The sequence below is a fragment of the Peromyscus eremicus genome, chromosome 6 (assembly GCF_949786415.1).
Source record: "Peromyscus eremicus chromosome 6, PerEre_H2_v1, whole genome shotgun sequence".
NCBI classification, from domain to species: domain Eukaryota; kingdom Metazoa; phylum Chordata; class Mammalia; order Rodentia; family Cricetidae; genus Peromyscus; species Peromyscus eremicus.
Window position 1 is genome coordinate 105,825,122 of NC_081421.1, and position 20,573 is coordinate 105,845,694.

Consider the following 20,573-nt stretch of genomic DNA (forward strand, 5'->3'; position numbering starts at 1 on the left):
GAAGAGTGTGGGGTATTGAAATCATCTCATTACTATTTATTGTTGTATAGTCTATATAGAGTTACATAATGGCTAGGGCTACATACAGAGATCCTGTCTCAAAATTTAAAAAGAAAAAAGAAGGAAAGATAAAGAAAGAAATTGGAAGCCCTAATATTGGATACATATTTATAATTTTACATCTTCTTGATGAGTAATTCTCGTTTATTAATATATAGTAGCTTTCTTTTTCTTTCCTGAATAATTTTGGATAGAACTCTATTTTCCTGGTATCAAAATAGCTATACCAGCTACTTTTTGCCCATTCACTTGGTAGATTGACCTCCATCTTTTGACTCTCAATCTATGGTTGTATTTACTGGTGAGACATGCTGTGTGACAAAAACAAATAGTTGGGTCTAGTTTTCTAGCCCAGTTAAATGGTCAGAGTCTGTATTGGTGAGTTGAGGCCATTTACATTTAAGATATTATTGAAATATGTTCACTAATTCCTGGAAACTTAATTGTTTGGTGACCTGTTGTTTTAATGTTTGTTTTCGTCTCTTCTCTTCAACTTGTAACGGGTTGTGGCTATTTTATGTTGGGCATGATAGATTCCTTCCTTGCTCTGCTTTGTTAACACTCCCCTCTAGTGAAATTCATTCTTTCTTTGGCTTTCACAATGGATACTCTTCTCTTCTTTATAAAATACTCTTTTAGATGTCTTTGGCAGTTCTAGATTGGAAGTATTATCTGCCTCACTTTGTGATTGTCTTGATTGTACTTTTTACTCCATCAATTTTTTATTAATTAAGTTTATTCGTTTATTTTTACATCCCAACCACAGTTTCCCCTTCCTCCTATCCTCCCTTTCCATCCCCTCAACTCCCTTCTGCACCCCCACCACAATCTATTCCTCTGTTTGTGTACAGAAAGCAGCAGGCATCCCATGGATATCAGCAAAGTATGGCATATCAAGTTGAGATAGGACTAAGCTCCTCCTCTTGTGTTAAGGCTGGGCAAGGCAACCCTGTATGAGGAATAAGTTCCCAAAAGCCAGCCAAAGTGTTAGGGACAGAGTCTGCTCCCACTGCTAGGAGTCCCACAAGTAGACCAAGCTACACAACTGTCACATATATGTAATGGACTTAGGTTGGTCCCATGCAGACTCCCTGACTGTCTGTCTAGACTCTGTGAGCACCTATGAGCCCAGGTTAGTTGTTTCTGTGGGTTCCCTTGTAATGTCTTGACTCCACCAATTTTTTAAGAGACAGATTTTCTGGATATTGCAATCTTGTTGATTATTTGCTTTCAGGATTTGAACTGTATTGTTTCATGCTTTCCTGGCTTTTAGAGTTGCTGATGACAGCTCTGATGTTATTCTGACTGTCATTGTATATGAGTCAGCTTTTATCTTCACAGTTATCAATATTGTTTCTTTGCTTTGTATTTTGGCAAACCTCGACTATGTCATGGAGAGGTTCGTCTCTGGACCTGGAGATTCTAAATGACTTTTGTGTCTGTATATTCATTTATTCCTCTAGAATTTGGACATTTTCTGTTACAATTTCATTGAATAAATATATTCTCTATTACTTTTTCATCTCAGACCCTTCTTATATCCCATGCATTCTTAGGTGTGATCTCTTGATCATACTCCAGAGTTTTAAGATGTTTTGGTCATGGTCTTCTATTTCCAAGGCACTACCAGGATACATTTCTATGGTGACTCCCAAAAAGAGATGCTGGATGGCTTACAGAGCAAAGAGAGATTAGTACTGGTTTTCATACAACCCCATATGTAATTGAAACTGTCACTTGAGCTGAGTTTGAAGAATGAGTCCTTTTATGTACTGAGCAATGCCTTCAGCAGCACAGCGGTATGAACAGAAATTTGTTCAGGAAAATAGTAAGTAGAGAAATTCAGTAATAGATGCTTAAATGATAGAATAGAAAGATCCTTAAATAGACTTGTTGTTTTATTACTCTTTACTGTTTTACTCTTTGTTGTTTGAGAGCCCACCACCCAGCTCCCGAATAAATACACATGGAATCTTATTATTATGAATGCCCAGCCTTAGCTTGGCTTATTTCTAGCCAGCTTTTCTTAAATTATCCCATCTACTTTTTGCCTCTGGGCTTTTTCCTTTTCTTATTTCTGTAAATCTTACTTTAACTCTTACTCCATGGCTGGCTATGTGGCTGGGTAGCTGGCCCTTTGTGTTCTCCTTTCCTTATTCTCTTGCTCCTTTTATTTATTCTCCAGTGTTCTTCTCCTCCTATTTATTCTCTCTGCCTGCCAGCCCTGCCTATTTCTCTCTCCTGCCTTGCTATTGGCCGTTTACCTCTTTATTAGACCATCAGGTATTTTAGACAGACAAAGTAACACAGCTTTACAGAGTTAAACAAATGCAACATAAAAGAATGCAACACATCTTTGCATCATTAAACTAATGTTCCACAGCATAAACAAATATAACACATCTTAAAATAATTTTCCACAACATAGACCATTAGATGAAAATTTTGAAAATATTGCTAGCCCATTCTGAATTTATTAAAATAAAACATAAAAAGGAATAAACAGTGACTGGCTCTCTATTATGTTTATTGCCATGTAACAAGTTAGCCATCTCCATAAGTAAGGCAGAACTGTACTGCACACGCATTACAAAAAGCACTTGGGAGTCTGAGTAAGGAGCAACATGTGATCAACACCAGCCTCGGGTACAGAAAGACATGATGCCTCAACAAAACAAAAAGGGAGGGAATTAATTGTCAAAAATGGTTAACCTCACCTGGCAAGACTTGCCACTGGTACAATAGTGGCATGAACATCCTGAAAGTAGCAAGCCACTTTCTTATTGAACTTAAGTCCTACTCCATAAGATGAAACCAATACCTAGTACCATTATCAGGACAAGAACCAATCACAAGGCAGGTCATGGGCCTTAAGGGAGAACCTATTACTGTTGTTTTGCTAAGTGCACCCATATGAAACCAACTCTCAGTGGCATATCATTATACCCATCGATTGATGCATCTGTCAGTGCACATCAGAGAAGCTTCTATTTGAAGTAGATGGTGATTAGCATAGAGACCAACAACTGGCAAAAGCCCAGAAAATAAAAGACTGCAGAATACTCAGTCCTAAATGGAACATACACAACAATCCCTTCTCCCAAAGCTCAAGGATCATGGAGGAAGAGGCAGTGGAAAGAGGGTAAGAGCCAGAGGCAGCGGGAGACTACAAGGAGACAGAATTTTATGGAAACGGTGAGGCAGCTATGCATAGGAACTCAGCATTTGTACAGTCCTGTACAAACCCAAGACCAAATCCCAGCATGGAGAAGGAACTTGGACATGAAATCCCACCAGAGCCATGGAACTGTTGGTGATTGTAAGCCAATAAGTGCGAGAAGGGGAGTCAGGTTTTGTAAGAGGGTAGCTCCTGGTAAGTTAGCCAGGCTCAGTGCAATGAAACAGACATGTATATTTTAGCAGCAAAAAATGGTCATGATTTTTAAGGATACAATATTGTGTATGTGGGGCAGAGGGCCTGGATCTGGGAATGTTGAAGCAGGAGATTGTGATATTGTGATCAAAACACAATATATGAAATTCTCAAAGAACTAATACAAATTTTAAAACTTCCTGTTCCTATTACAAGACTGCATTTGTACTCTGTTATATATTTTACATATTTTGACTATATGCACTATGAATAATGTATATTTATTATATGTTTGTATTTATTTAGTCATACACATACCTCCAAAGTAGACAGAACTTTTAAAATTATATTTGACTTAAAAAAAATTAGATGCCTCAAAGACAAGGATTAGTCACAATATTTATCATATTTGGGAATTTCATCTAAAATTTATTGTTGAAATTGGTCTTATTCTGATTTCTGCAATACTGGTAAATAAGTCTACATCCATTGTTTTAAAATCATGAACATTGCACTGGCTGTTTTCTATTTTGGTTCTCTTCTAACAAATAAATTGTCAGAGGTGAATACTTAAGTGTGATAACTAAGAAGATTCATCAAAAGGGCTCACTCTTCAATCTAAGCTCAAGTGACAGATTCAATTTGATTTTTGAGTTGCATGAAAACCACAACTAATGTCCCTTCAGTCAGAAAACAAGCCTTCTGTGTACCTTGTCATTCCTTCTTTTCTATGGGACTTATCATGGAAAGCAGATCTTGTGATAAAGATCATATTTAACTTAAAAGAGGCCAAAGTGATAAGCATAGAATCCCTGTTCTGTCCTGTACACTGCTGTAGATGAATTTCTATGTGGTCTTATTAAATAGAGAACACAGAGCCAAATATAAGGATGAAAGCCTTAGAGATCAGGGAAGTAGCGAGAGGCACCAACCACCTTACCTCACCTGCTCTGTAGCTTCCAAAATGCCATGATTTCCTGTCTACCCAGGCTTTTATTGCCTTGCTGTTCTGCCCTCTCATTGGCTCTTAGCCCAGCTACCTCACTTCTTTGCCACTACCTCTCTGTACAGACCTCCAGGTCTCTATGGTTGGTACTGGGATTAAAGGCCTGTGTCACCACGCTTGTCTCTGTTCCCTAGTGTGACCTTGAACACACAGAGACCCTGCCTGCCAAGTGATTGGATTAAGGGAGTGTGCTACCACTGCCTGACTTTTGCTATTTCCTCTGATCTCCAGGCACACTTTATTTATTAACATACAAATAAAATATCACCACACACTGCTGCAAGACTGTCACAGGCAATCTAAACCACCCTGGAGAGCTACGTTTCACTAGGACCCTATACAGCAATTTACTTCCTAGTTTACTTGATAGCGTACTGTCTATTACAAACATGTCATTTAAGACACTTGCTCAGACTACCATAACAAAATCTTTAGATTGATTGCCTTGAACAAGAAATTTATTTTCTCACAATTTTTAAGCCTATGAGTTCAAGACCAAAGTGTCATCAGGCCTAATTTCTTGCAAACAGCTACAACTTTGTTTCTTCACAGGGTCATTCATCTCTGTGTGTGTGTGTTAACTCTCAGTTTGGATCAACACCCACTCCAATGACCTCATATTCGTTTAAATCTGTGCAAATACAATCATATTCTTGAGTTACTAGAAACTAAGACTTTAACACATGAGTTTGAGGAGGTTACAATCCAGCCCATATTATTCTGTACTCTAGTTCCTCCAAATTCTGTCTTACATGCAAAATGTATTTACTTTATTAATTCTTAAATTCAAATCCATACATGTACATATATATATATATATATATATATATATATATATATATATATATATATATATATTTCTTACTTGAAATATGGGTTGGACTTAAAGATCTCTGTTCTGATACAAATTCTTTCTACCTATAAAAGCTGCTGTACAATAGTTGTGTGTGTGTGTGTGTGTGTGTGTGTGTGTGTGTGTTTCCCAGTTGACACATTTCCTACAGGAGAGTGGAGAAAACTCTTGAGACTAATGGGGTAAACAAAAGGTTACATGTCTAGAAGAACAGAAAAATTACTGATGGCCCCTGCTCCACCACCACTCCCCTAGTATACAGAGGGATAAATATGTGCTTAGGGAGGCAACAGGCCAGATCCAGACAGAACTTTTGGCTGTGGAAAGAGACTCCCCGGGCCTGCCCAGGCCTCCCCGGGCCTCCCCGGGCCTCCCCAGGACTGTTCACAAGATGTCCAGAAGGCTCCATGCTTGCAGCTTTTGTGGGTCTTCACCCACATTGGGGTGAACTTTTCATGATGCATCTGATTTTTTAGGCACCCTTGCTCCTGTAATTAACCCCTCACACACACTTCAACTACTCACCTCCAAAAACCTCATTGGTTTGCCGACTTGGACATTTGCATAACTGTTATCTGGGGCTTTCACAGGTTCCCTTTATGGAGTGAATAAATGTGTGGTGTGTGTGTGTGTGTGTGTGTGTGTGTGTGTGTGTGTCTGTGTGTCTGTGTGTTTCATCTCCCCAGGAAAAGTCTGCCACCTAACAATTGTGATGCCAGACACGTTACCTGTTTCCAAAATACAGAGGCAGAAAGGCCAAGGACAGATATTTTCATTCTAAAGGGGAGAAATTAGGAAAAGAATAGGGAGACACTGAGCATTTTGAGGTATTTATTACATCAGGACCCCACTTTTCATGAACAAATTCCACATTTTTTTCTGAGGTAAATATGGTGACATTTTATTTGTGCTGAAATGTGACTTTATTTGTATGTTAATAAAGTTACCTGGGGGTCAGAGCTAATAGCAAGCCATAGTACAAGTCTCGCAGTGGTAGCACATGCCCTTAATCCTGATCATGTGACAGGCAGATCTCTGTGTGTTCAAGGACACCACCAGCATGGAGACACATGCCTTTAATCTCAATACCAACCATAGAGACCTGGAGGTCTGTTTAGACAGGCAGTGACGAGGAGGTCATGTGGTTGGGTTTACAACCAATGAGAAGGCAGAACAGAACGTCAATAAAAAGACAGACACACAGGAAGTAGGTCTCTTTCTGAGGGGAAGGACGGCAGCGGCAGGCAGCGGGTGATAAGGTGGTTTTAGTATCAGCTCTTAGCTACTGCTCTGACCTCTTGGGCTTTTAACTCTGCGTTTGGCTCTGTGTTTCTTATTTAATAAGATGGTTACATCTACAGGTAACAGGATACCAGACTAAAAATACAAATATCAAAGTTCACCTTCTCCAAGTTATGAAGGTTAGAAACTTTGAAACGCAGTAGGACAAATTCCATTGCATTTAAATGATTAAACAACATGCTCTAGATGGATGTTCTCTGGGCCCATGGTGGCAATCGAGCCTTGTTAACCTCTGAACTGTCTTCCTTCTGTTTTCTTGAACAGAAACACGTTCGTGCCACAGAACAGCGCTACTGTCTGACCTGTAGTAGGCCTTTCCTTGTTTGGTCCCAACTCTGTCCCCAAATCCAAAGCAGACAGATTCTCTATTAGTAAAATCCTCCTTGTTTCTGCCATCCACTGAGATACCTGATTAGGTCCTTATGTCATTTCCTGTAACCACTTCATCAAATGACGGTGTGGCCAAATGCCTACGTTCTCTCCAGAAAACCCTTCCACTTTTTTTGTGATATAGATAGACTCACAATTTTTGTTTAAAATTCCTTCTTTATCTGTGTCTTCTCATATTTTGTCAGCAACAGCAAGAGAACCTAGGCCATGCCTTTAAACTGTTTAGAATCCCCTTCTGTTAATGTCCAAGCTCCCTACTCACAATCTCTATTTCTCACAAACATTAGAACATTATCTGGCTATATTGTTTGCCATCTGACAAAAATTGTCTTTCCTCCATTGTCCAATAACATTGTTTGCATTTTATCCCAGAATTCACCAGACACAGGTAAAATATTCATGTCCTAGGAACGAATATTCTATCCATCATTATACATGTACATCTCTACAACTATAAAACCCTTCCCTAGTGTTCTAGTCTCTTTATGAGCCCTCACTAAAGTTACCTTTCACATCTGCTGTTTTATCAATAATCTCTTAGAGGAAATCCAGGCTCTTGATTGCATATCAGAATTCCTTGAGCCAACACCAATAGCCTGGTTCCAAAGCATCTGCACATTTTAAAATAGTTATGACATCAGCATCCCACTTTTCATGAACAAATTCCACTTTTATTTTTCTGGGGCAACAGAATACCAGACTGCAAGATGTAAATAACAAGGTTTACTTTCTCACATTCTGAAGGTCAGAAGTACAAGCAAAAGAGCAACCCAGGTTGCTTCTTCTGAAACTGTTCTACTTGCAGGACAGTGACCATCTGTGCCTTCACAGGCTTTCCCATGATGTGTCTGTGTCAGATCATTTCTTCTCATAAAACTACTAGTCATGTTGCATGGAGTCACAATCATGCATTTTAACAGAATCACATTTCTATAAAGCCATCTATCTAAATAGGATTACATTTGAGAGACTGGGTATTCATATATCAAGATATAACATTTAGAGGGTACATAATACAGGCTAGGCCAAACCTCTGCAAGTTATTTATAATTTACTGTCATAATCCCATAAAATCAATCTCTATTCCCTTTGCTTTAATGTATTTTTATAATGCCACACATATCCTTTCAATGGCTGTATCCTTTTACTTATTTTAATGTCGTGATATGTCAGAACATGGTCAAAAGAGTGACACATGGTGAACAATGCCTTGGGGAACTGTGATAGAGGCTCCAGAAAAAAAAAGTCAAAGGGCCTTTTACCTCAAGTGCATTTTGTTCTCTGGATGGTTCTTGAATGTGATGTCATGCCTCCTGCAACAAATATTTGCATTTAATTTATAAGACACGTTTATTCTAGTTGGATGTCAGAACACAGCTATAGAACTCAATCTGGTGAGAGGACGTGCAGCGTGCTGTCCTCAGTGTGCCCTGAATCTGGATATTGGTCTTCTGTCTTGCTTTTGTGCTACCCCAGATATAATCTATTGTACATGCCAGGCAATTGTGTTTAAATTGGTCTGTCCTGAGGAAGTTCTGGGAAAGGATTGCTCTGTTAATATTTAGTATGTGGTTACTGGTGTTTATTTACATGTTTTTCTGATCATGTTTTTCTGAACTCAAACAACATTCCTTGGATCACTGCTTTCTTTGTTACATTCATGTTTAAAATTACACCAAAACTGAAGTAAGATTGTCTACAGCATTAGACTGTAGACCATCCCATTCTTTCAGGTCCTCAGATCCTAGGTCTTAAAGACAAATCTGTGTCGATCAGTGAAGTCTGGCAGATAGTACCAAAATCTTACAATGGGCCCAAAGATTATGTTTCCAACTATAAAACAAAAATGAAATTAAAGTTAATTGTAACTAATGAAGAATAGAAAATAGGTTGCAAACACAATGTGTATATGCAAACATTTTACCTGATATATAAGTATAGATGTTTTCTTTATTCATGTGAGTTTCATATAACTTCCTACAGACAATAGTCTAGGCTTTGGTTATGTAGATGTCCATATTGGTTAGATTTGGAATAGTGTCTAATTTCTTGATGATCTTAACATCACTACCATAATATGCTTATAATATGCCTATATCCTCAAATTTTCTGGAATAACTGACAACATTCAGAATTATTTTCTTACTTAGAATGAAATTTTTAAGCACTGTCTTTGAAACTGAAGTGCCAAAACCAAGCTTAAATAACTGGTGGAACAGTATCTTAAATTTAAATGTTTTTCTTTTTGTTGTTTTATTAGTAATTTGTAGTTCAAATAAGAAGGCCTGTATTTTTCAATGCATTGTCCACTTAGGTTTCTAACACAGAAAACAAATACAGGAAGGGATAGGGATGTGGTCTATTTGTTAGTTCTACACGCTCTGTGGAGAGCTAATCAAAGTCTTGCTTTCACACAGGATTAACTACTTAGACATTCAGACAGAAAAAATATTACACTGAAAAATATGACTCCTAGATGTTTTTGTAATAGTCAGCAGTTATTTTAATTTCCTAGACCAGTTCTTTCCTTGGGACCTAAACCTCAAAATCATCCACCTTGCTGGGATTGAGTGTGAGGAATGGCTGCAGGTATAGCAGCCTAACCCGGGCGGGGCACAGAAAGCTAATCTTTCGTTTCCCTTTGATACATGAAGAATAAGTGGGACTTGTCTCACAAGCAATGATCTGTGTTTCAATCCTGCATGTATGGTTAAAGTGGATTCTTAACCGCAAACAGTTACTGGGCAAGGGAGATGGTTCCACTGGTAAATGTGCTTGCCACCCAGCCTGATGACCTGCGTTGGATCCCTGGCACCCACACAGTGGAGGAGACGAAACATCCCAAAAGATGTCCTCTGACCATCATGTACTCCATAGCACACACGTGCCCACACACATACAAAAACACACAAAATAAACAGATGAGTGGGTGGGTGGGTGGGTGGGTGGACGAACGGACGGACAGAGATAGATAGATAGATAGATAGATAGATAGATAGATAGATAGATAGATAGATAATATGTAGTTAAGGTAAATAAAAACAGACATCACAGCCTTTTAAGATCCATGTCACTTGTCCATGCATCCTTCTGTTGCTGGTGAAATCCTATACCAAAGACAGCAAGGGGTGGTAAACCACAAATACTGCCGTGGAAAATCCCGTTGCCTCAGAAGCAATATGCCTTTTGCAACTTCAAAAAAATATTCAACATCGATCAGCCTTTCACGCAGTTGCATTAAAATTTGCTAAGATATGATGAAAGATTTTAATTTCTCCTAATTACCTCTCATTTTACCTAACATTGGCAGGAAGCATAGGGTCCTGCTAACTGATTCTCTTTTCTGCTTGGCTTTTGTGGCCAGTCTGTGCTCCAGCCCCATCCAGCCCTGTTGGTTACACATTATGGCAACTGCTCACGGCACTCAAACTCTGGGCTTCATTTAAGTTGATAAGATAGTTATATAATTTCCCCCTTCCCTTTCCTCCCCCTTAATCCTCTCATATACCTCTCCTCGCTCTCATCGAAGTTTACAGCCTCTTTTTCCTTTAACTGTTGTGTACATAGATGTATACACATAAAAATTCCTAAAAACATAAATACAACCTGTTCAGCCTATATTTCTCAGTATTTTATGAGGAGATTATTATAATTCTGTAACTTTAGCATTTCATACAGCAATGTAACTTTCCCATCAAAAAGTTCACTTTTGTATTTATATAAAAACTAGAAGGTGAGTGAGATGGCCCATCCTATGAGTACTTACAGTAAGCCTGACAGCCCGGATTTCATCACAGAAACCACGAGATGGAAAGAGAGAACCAACTCCCACAAGTTTCCTCCACATGCACATAGTAGCATGCACACACATACACATACACACACACACTTACACATACATAGTCATATAAATATAAATATACACACACATATGAACAAATGCTAAAAACATACACATGCATACCTAGAGTCCTCCAAGTTCAGTAACTACAAGGTTTTGTGAGCTGAGTAGTTAACTGTATTTCATAGAAATAAATAAGGTAAAATATAAGAATTATTTCATTTTAGAACAATTTTTTATGATCTTTTTTATTTGTCATAGGGGTGGTCCCATACACTTCTAAATCCTTTGCAAAGGGCATGGGGGCCTATGCATGTGAATTGGAAATTATTTCAAACTTCTGTTCCATCTCTACACACATTTCAGTTGTGTTCATCTTTTTCAAGACCTTTCCCCTACAATGACTGGAATCAACTTACAAATACCCTGATATCATTAATGGATTTTCATTCTGTATATTGCAGAATAATTTCATTCTTAGGCACTTTTTCTCTATGAAGAACTCCAATAAGTTCCACATTCCATTCTCAAGGATGGTTTTCTGGTTCTTTACAATTACTGGCAATGAAATATATTGCCTCACCCAAAGAGAGTACTTTTATATTGCTTGTACACTCATTATCTCTCTCTTTATCTAAGTTCATTTACTATAAAGAAGAAATAACAGTAAATAACTTGTGTATTTTATATACATAACCACTCTAAACTTACTGAACAAGTGACACCCACAATGCATTACTGCGTATAATCTTAGACACCATTTAACCAACTGTGTGCCCTTTAATATCTTTCCCTTTATATTCACTTTCATTCTCTTATTTAAAAGTTTTGAGCACTCATGTGTAAGTTCTGTCTAGGTGTCTAGAATACATCAATAAACTAAAAAAAAGTAAAGAGTAAAGGTAACAAATAAAGTGAAAACAGGCACAGACTAAGTGGTTCTGGTTGTGCTAGAAAGACATCAGTTCACATTACTAAACAAGAGTCTTGAAAAAGATTGACAGCTGTGCAAAGGCTTGAGGGAGATGAGGACATTAGCCATTGAAATGTCTAGCAGCAGAATGTTCAAGGGGGTATGTGTCAATGGGGAATAGTGCAGGGTAGAAGCTTGCCTCAATTGTTCCAGGAATAGTAGGATGTTCTTATATCAAACTTGGTTCAGGCCAGTATCCCTTCAGCATACAGCTATCTTGCATTCAGCTAATTGTTGCAGTGAGCAAGTCCATGTTCATAAATATTTTTATTTTATTGACAAATGTCTGTATCATCACATTGCTGTGTATTTTACAAGGCTCTTACATTGTTATGATTTTCATTATGTTGTAAGCATCACAAAAGAAGCATGTTCTCGATCAATATATTTTTCAATATATTTTCTCTAGACCCAAGCAATGGAACAAATGTGCTTTAAAGAAGAACAAAGGTAAAATGATCTGAGAATAAGGACCCGAACTTCATCCCATAAATGACAGCAGTTAAATCTTTTAGTCTTCAGTTTCCTAATGGACAACAGAGATACCATAACCTGTTGAAATGTGTAATGCTGAATTAATTAATTAAAGTGTGGTCCTTATTTGAGTTCTACAACTACATGAGTAAGAAACATGAGACTAACTTCAGAAATTTGATCTTCAGATAAAAATGAAATTTAAAGAATAATAACAAAAATCAAAGGAGTTGGTGGAGCCAATGACAGTATTCTTTGAGCTATTGACCTGGATTTTCTGCTCTAATGGCCAATTTCCCATGAGGTCAGCACAAATCGCCTGTACCATCCAGTGTTTAGAAACATTACCTTCCACATTGACCATTTCAGGCTTTATCTGTTCCTAAAATAATGTCTCTCATGATTCTTAACCTTGCCAAGCCTCATCTAAATTCACAACTTGCAGTCAAATGGCAAGTGGAGTTCATAAATAATGTATTTTTCCACTTCTAAGATGCCTCATCGGCTATACATCAGTATATTTCTTTGAGTTGTGTTAATCTTATTGTGGCTATGCCTCAACATTGTTTTGCTGGATTTATCTTATTCTGAACTTATTGTTTCTAAAGTCCTAAAGAGGTATGAATAGATTTAGGGTGCCTGAGTAATGAGAAATATTAAAAGAGATAATCATATTCGTGATGTACACAGTGTGTAGTGCTTTTGATTCTATCTTTCTTATGGACACATAGACGAGATTTTACTTTGTTTATAGATACATAAAACCTTCTTCTATTCATTTCCTTTTACTTCAGTTATTGCTCATAATGCATATATTCTTTGCTTATTTACTCCAAGTACATTAGATACTGATCTTGTGTTGGGTTCTCACTGCCTTTCATGAATTCAAGGACAGGTAGAGGAGAAACAGAAGTTGGCACTTTTGTGAGACTTTTCCTGAGGAGACACAACACAAACTTATATTGACTCCAGATAGAGAAACAAAGACAGACCAGAGTAACGATTACACCAGAGTCCAACGTGGTGAACGAGTGAGTTTATTCAGGTTACTTACGGGAGTATGGATAAGGCATTGCTTATAAAGAGACAAGTCAAAGACAGTTACATTACTGAAAAGCTCACCCCAGGATGGAGGGTGATGTCTTGCTCATGAAGACTGCATTCCTAGAGCTCTCTGTAGGATGTATAGGCACTCAGTGTGTCAGAGAAACTCTTCTCTGGTAATTGTTGAATGCTTATATAACCGTGGGCAAGAGGCCCATAAATCTTATAATTTTCAGCTTCACCACATATGTGACATTTGCTTACCTCATCAATCTTCCAAACTCACCCCCTCCTTTTTGGAGGCCATGTTTCAATTTAGAGCTTTTCAGGCTTTTAAGAAACCTCACAGCAAGATAGAATGTTCCAACTAGGAGGAAATTGCTATGCAACACTTCATCCCTTCCTCCAACTCTTACATTCTTTCTGTTCTCTCTTCTAGGACATTTCCTGAGCCTTGGAGGGGTGTTATAGATAGTCATCTAACATCTTAACCAGTGTGTGTGTATGTGTGTCTGTCTCTGTGTGTGTGTGTGTGTGTGTGTGTGTGTGTGTGTGTGTGTGTGTGTGTGCATTACTAGGGATTGAACTCAGGGCCTCTTGCATGAAAGGCAAGTGCTATACCACTGAGCTATATCACCATCTAGATGCACTCACCATCTAGATGCACATCTAAAGGTAGGCATTGGGTCACTATGGCACAGCAACAGTCACTTCTCAGGACTTCACCAGTAGTTATGACTCTTTAGGATAACCCATCTACAATAAGGAAATTTTCTTCCATAACTAAAACTGACAACAACTGACCATGACCTGTGAGTATAAGCACAAATGTTTTGAAAACATATTGATAGAGGCAGAACACCCATTTAACAAAACAGTAATGGTGGCTTTCCACTGAGGCTAATACCCTTCCCAGTCACAAGTTTTTGTCCTGGCTTACAGTACCAACCATGAATTTTCTCCTGTGGAGAAAGCCTTAAATTCAACCAAAAGCTGTTTCTTGTACCCACAACAGCCATGCCACTGCTGCACCAGCAGACATCTACTGCATGGTATTTTGGTACTGTAGCCTTCAGGGACCATAGCTGAGTAGGACTGCTGTTGACAATCACAGCATTAGGTAACTTCAACAGTGGGTTGTTTCCAGCTAGTTCTGGCATATCACTAACAAGAGTAGTAATAGCCTTTATGGTTTGTGGGACCTTGGGGACTTCCCTGGCCAATAACTCCTAGGAAGTTAGCACACCTCTGACACTGTGATTTTCATTCCTCAACTCTATGATAGCTTCTAGGAGTACCATTTTCCAACCATTCAGGGTGCCTCCTGTACTTAAACTCTGGTTGGTTGGTTGGTTGGTTCGTTGGTTGAGACTGGGTCTCACCATGTGACTCTGACTGAACTGGAACCCACCAAGCAGACCAAGCTGGCCTCAAACTTACAGAAATCCATCTGCCTCTTTCTCTTGAGTACCGGGATTAAAGGTGTGCACTACCATGCCAGTATCTGTATTCTTTATCTATTATTCTAATAACCCATTTTTTCTTTTAGTTAACCCAGACACAGTAGAGCAGTAAGACAGATGAAAGTACCATTGCCCTGGTTGTTCTTTAGCCCCATTCTGTACATCAGTGTTTGTGAAATGGCTACTGCCATCACTGTCACACTAAGATAAGTGTAACTTCTGAGGGTAGCTTCACCTGTTGCTCACTTATGTGGAAATGCTTATAAGAGGCCTGTGGCCATGTTCACTTAGTGAGAACAGTGGACTGCCAAATTGAAAACTACCAGAGGTCCTGATTCCTGTTGAACTCATATGTTTCCCTCCACATCTGTCCCCGACCTGCCGTGGCTAACCCAGCACCTGCTAGTTCTGTTTTTCCAATTGAGCCATTCATAAAGAGAGGCCTCTGAGTATGGCCTGTCAGTACAGATCATCACAGGCCAAGCCTAGGCTCATTGGCTACTTTTTCCTTCTTTCTCCAGCTAGGGTGTCTGTCTTCATTTATATTGCTACAGTTACCCATTCTTGTGTGATGTTTATATTCATACCACCTGTGTTCCATACATCTATAGGAATGGATGCTGCATATCATAAAAAAGTAAGAAAGCCCCACTGGGATTCTTCCTGAGGACTCCCCACCCAAGTTTTCCTTCTGGATGAAAGACTCAGCCTTGATTGTGTAACTTGTCACCCAAAACAAGGCCTGTGAAACTACTACCATAGCAAGAAAGTCCGTTATTCCATACTACATGGGGGGAAGTACCATCCTCAGACTTCTCTTGTGCATTCTCCACCCTTACATAGATCAGCCTCAGTTCCATGTCTCAGTGCTCATTGAGGAGGAACCATTCCTCCCCAACCCATCTTTGCTTCTGTTGGCCCCTGTTCAAGCACCTAGTGTGTCATATGGACATCATGTGGGGAGGCATGACACAAACTGCTATTCATCCCAGATAGGGAACAAATGCCAGATAAAAGTAATGATACAGTGAAGTCCAAATTGATGAACCAATAAGCTTATTTGTGTTGCTGGAATTAATATGGGTAAAGGGTTATTTACAGGAGCAGAGGCGACTCAGAGCAACTGCATTCCCAAACACTGACTTAGGAACCTGTATCCCTAGAGGTGCTCTGCATGACTTGAAGGCAGAGGAGAGGGCAGATCTCTCCTCCAGCAACTGTTTACTATTTCTATAACCTTAGGGAGGAACCCCAAGAAACTGCAGTTTTTGACTTTCTGGGATATGTGGATTGTTTACTCTTTGACTCCCATGAGCTTCCCACTCTACTTCCCCCAGGAAACATTTCCACTTAGACCTCCCTAAGCCTTAAAGGGCCTTCCTTCAGGATGGAAGATTTCAACTCTGAGGGAATTGCTACACAAAATGGTCCTACTCAAATGCAATCTTCTAGGATATAAAGTTTTAAAAATATGGAAACAAAACATTGAAACTTGGTATCCAAGAAAATTCCTTTTGAGATTATATGGGAAGGACAGGGATTCTCCTTGTTATGAAAGTAGCATCCATTTCTACCTACCAGTAAATGACACTAACACAAATCAATCACATAAGCCAATCACTTACTTATAAATTGAAAGTTAGTGATTATATATTATAATCATTATTCAAAGAAAGTGTCTCTACAAAATAATTTTCAGACAGTTGCCTAGTGAGCACAATATTAACAAAATTTAAATAGTCTGTAGTCTGAGCAAACTGTAACAAATAATGAAGAACCAGCCCATCTTCTGTAGAATAATATACCTTCACAATGACTTAGTTTTCCTAAATATAGTTTCACTGTTACACATTACATGTTATCACAGCCTAACCTAGCACCTCTCTCCCTCTCCACAGGTTTTTGTAAACACTTTCTCTAGGTCAATTTTTGTGTGTATGTGGTACAGAAATTTGAGCCAGCTTATTATTGTGCATTCTAGGCAAATACTCTACCACTGAGCTATATCCCTAGCCCTAATCCAAACCAATTAAAATAAACTTATTTATATTTGTTAGTAGTGTCACTTACTATTAGGTAGAGATGGAATTGTGGCACAATATAACTTTTGATATTTAGCTTAGACAAGCATATATGTACATATATAATATGTATACATAACTATGTATATATTTATATAGAGAGAGTATATATTAGTTTTTACCATTTATAGTGCTTCAGCTATTCATTAAGTATGCTATATATTTTATGTATTTTGCTATATTGATTAAAAATAATTTGTAAAAAGCTCTGGAAACTATTCTAATGACTTTTTAACTCGCTCAAAGTGATTTTATCCTTTCTTTCCAGGTGGTAAAAATGATGATTATTGTCGTGGTGACATTTGCCATCTGCTGGCTGCCCTATCACATTTATTTCATTCTCACTGCAATCTACCAACAGTTAAATAGGTGGAAATACATCCAACAGATCTACTTGGCTAGCTTCTGGCTAGCAATGAGCTCAACTATGTACAACCCCATCATCTACTGCTGTTTGAATAAAAGGTAAAAACAATACCACTGGCATGGGTCTCTTACCACTTCCACCTTCCCTGGGAGCACATGTCATTCTGGTTTCTTGGTGCTGATTTAAAGTACAGACATGGGAGACAGTGTAAGAACTCAGAGCGAAACACAGAGCTTGTTGTAGGCTTTTATTACTTCACAAAATGTCCCACCTTAAAACTTAGATACTCAAAAGTGTCACTACATCAGTGGTTCTCAACCTTCCTAACACTGTGACCCTTTTATACAGTTCCTCATGCTGTGGTGACCCCCAACTATAAAACTATTTCCATTGCTATTCCATAACTGTAATTTTGCTACTGTTATGAATCATAACACAAATATCTGTGTTTTCCAATGATCTTTGGCAACCCCTGTGAAAGGGTCATTAAACTCCAAAAGTTGTCACAACCCACAGGTCAAGAACCACTGCACTAGAGGTTTTCACTAGGTGGTTTTTACATAGGCCAATTTCTCCCCTTAAAACCTTCAGAATTTTATCTACCAGTGAAAAGAAACCCTCATGAGTGAAGGTTTATCCACATTCCTAAGGACATGGGAGTTCCTCAAAAAGAAAAAATGCACTTCCTATGAGAAGGGGAAATAATAGCATACATGAGGACTCTGTTAAGAAAGCTCTCCTTCAATATCCTTCAAAATGGACGTTACCATCCAAGCAAGAACTCCTGTCCTTCCTACACGGCCTTGCAGGGTGACAGTAGTTTCCATGGGATGGCCAGTGAGAATGCTAGTGAGGTCAAGTAAAAGATCTTTTTAAGGAAATGACGTCGTCTGTGCCATATGTGGTGGCACGTGCCTGTTGCCTCAGCAGTCTGGATACTGAGACAGGAGTATTGTAAATTTGCCTTGAACCAGGGCTACATAGCAAGATCCTGTCTTTAAATAAATTAGGAGCATTTATAAACAAACTTAATACTATAAAGAAGGTTAACTGCGCCCTCCATATTTTAAAAAATTAAAAATTCAAAAACTAAACCCCACCTTGTTGGTGTATTAAACATAAAGAGGAGAAAAGTAAAATTCCACATGGTTGACAGTTCCCTCGAAAAAAAATCAATGGATTTTATGCACCAATAGAAATGTATCTTTATGTAGATGTAAGTAACTGCACAATCTGACTTCCCAGCTTGGGAAAACACCAAGAGACTTAAGTTGGTTAAATACATAATTAATTCTTTTTAAACTAATTGCATAAGCCATACCTCAATTTAAGCAACTGTACAAGCAATAAATCTGTTTTGAATCAACTTCATTTAATGATGAACAGTGACAAGGATTTCACACATTTATATATGATTAAATAAAATCATTAGGATTAGCAATTCTAACATTAAATGAGTCTAATTTGTAAATGTGCAATTATTTCTGAAAAACCCACTTTGAAATAGAGTATGCCATTTTTAAATACTTTAACTTGCTAGCCTCATGAGATTAGTTATGTAAATATATGAGGTCACTGCCAATAAAGAATTTTCCACATTGATAACCCCATGCCATGCTTTTCCAATTTGATGAATTATTTCCCCAATGATGGAAATGATTCTTTTTTAACAAGAACTCACAGGACTGATTCTCTAGCATAGACTCTGTAGAATTTGATTAAATTCAAAGCTACCGTTAGCCTACATGCTTTTGTGGGGCAGCTGAAGGAAATGCTCACTTGAAAATGACTTTTCTCTCTTGCCTCTCAGATTCCGCGCAGGCTTTAAGAGAGCATTTCGCTGGTGTCCTTTCATCCAAGTCTCCAGCTACGACGAACTGGAGCTCAAGACCACCAGGTTTCATCCCACACGGCAGAGCAGCCTGTACACCGGGAGCAGGATGGAATCGGTGACCGTGCTGTTTGACCCCAATGACGGGGACCCGGCCAAGTCCAGCCGAAAGAAAAGGGCGGTGCCCAGAGACCCAAGTGCCAACGGCTGCTCCCACAGAGATTCCAAATCTGCCTCCACCACATCAAGCTTCATAAGCTCACCCTATACCTCTGTGGATGAATATTCCTAAATCCAGGTCCTGAGGGGAAGGCTGCTGTGGAGCCTAAGTCCCCCATTCTCCTAACCATGTCAAGTTCTGCTCTAGGTACTTTGGGGAAGCAGAGGGGCAGTTCTTAGGTAGGGATACTTAATCTGAGAAAGAGGAAATATAAATGTACAAAAAACACCAAAACATCAGCCAGCACAAAGAAAACCGAGTCTTCAATTTACTCTTTAAAATCTTTAGGATCATATATGACAAGCACAAAGTGTGAATCAGAAAAATGTGCAGTGTCTGTCATTTATCAATTGCAGGGCAGCTTTGTGACACAGAAACAGCACAGAGGCTCTCCAAGAGTTTAAGGAAGCTTTAAAATCCAGTGCTGAGCAAAAGGAACAACACCTATATAAAACGGAAGTTCTGCACATCTGTGAAAAGGAAAAGGCAAATGACTGACTTTCCCACAGGAGTGACGGGAAGTCAACCTCAAAGAATAGGGAGATATGGAAGTCTTTGCTCAAGAAAGTTCATTTTGTAAAATGAAAACTTTCAGAAATTCACTTCAAGACATTTAGCAGGAAAGGCCATACGGTCAAATCATTGCCCAGATATACATGTCTTTCTCTTGATTATTTTTTCCAAGAAAATAACTTCAAAAGAAAAAAGTCATCATTTAATTTTGATTACTAAGTGTTTTGAGTGCTAAACTAAGTTGCAGTCAAATTTAGGACCTTAAAGGACAAAAAAAAAATTCTTATGATCCTCTTTATTTTATTATTTGCACATTTAAAAAAAGTAAATTGTAAAACACTAAAAATACCTTCTAGTGCAGAAGGAAAGACTCATATTTCACTCTGTAGCTAGTTACCTGGATTTAGGTAACAATTTAATAGTACTTATAAATTATCAAGCCAGACATTAGCATCTCCTAGCCCCCAAGCCAGCTGCTCCCCACTGTAGTACAAAGAAAAAGTCAGTCATTGCTTTATTTTGTATCATGTTGATTTCCTCTTGTTCCCTCACTGAAGAAAAAAAGCCAGGAGTGAATATCACAATATATTTAAAGTGTAAGTTGAGTTATAAAAGGATATGTTGAAAATATCAATAAATGTATTGGTAAGTCAGAGGAGATGTAGACCCGTGAGTCTCTGGCTAGAAAAGGAATCTGCATAATAGTCTGAGGACATGAGCTAATTACAGATGAGCAAGAGGACAGCATACATGCTTCCAGGAACAGAACTCTGCTTTTCTGT

At 38.5% G+C, this 20,573-nt stretch overlaps 1 protein-coding gene across 1 annotated transcript in view; it reads left to right on the forward strand.

Moving 5' to 3' along the window:
* Tacr3 (tachykinin receptor 3) overlaps window positions 1–20,063 on the forward strand; it is a 75,403-nt gene extending 55,340 nt beyond the window's left edge. Inside the window, exons 3-6 of the mRNA XM_059266620.1 lie at window positions 1,334–1,459; window positions 6,638–6,713; window positions 17,129–17,325; window positions 19,038–20,063. Coding sequence (XP_059122603.1) covers window positions 1,334–1,459; window positions 6,638–6,713; window positions 17,129–17,325; window positions 19,038–19,350 — 712 coding nt within the window. The 3' untranslated portion in view covers window positions 19,351–20,063. The remainder of the gene's footprint in view (window positions 1–1,333; window positions 1,460–6,637; window positions 6,714–17,128; window positions 17,326–19,037) is intronic.
* The last annotated feature ends 510 nt before the right edge of the window (window positions 20,064–20,573 follow it).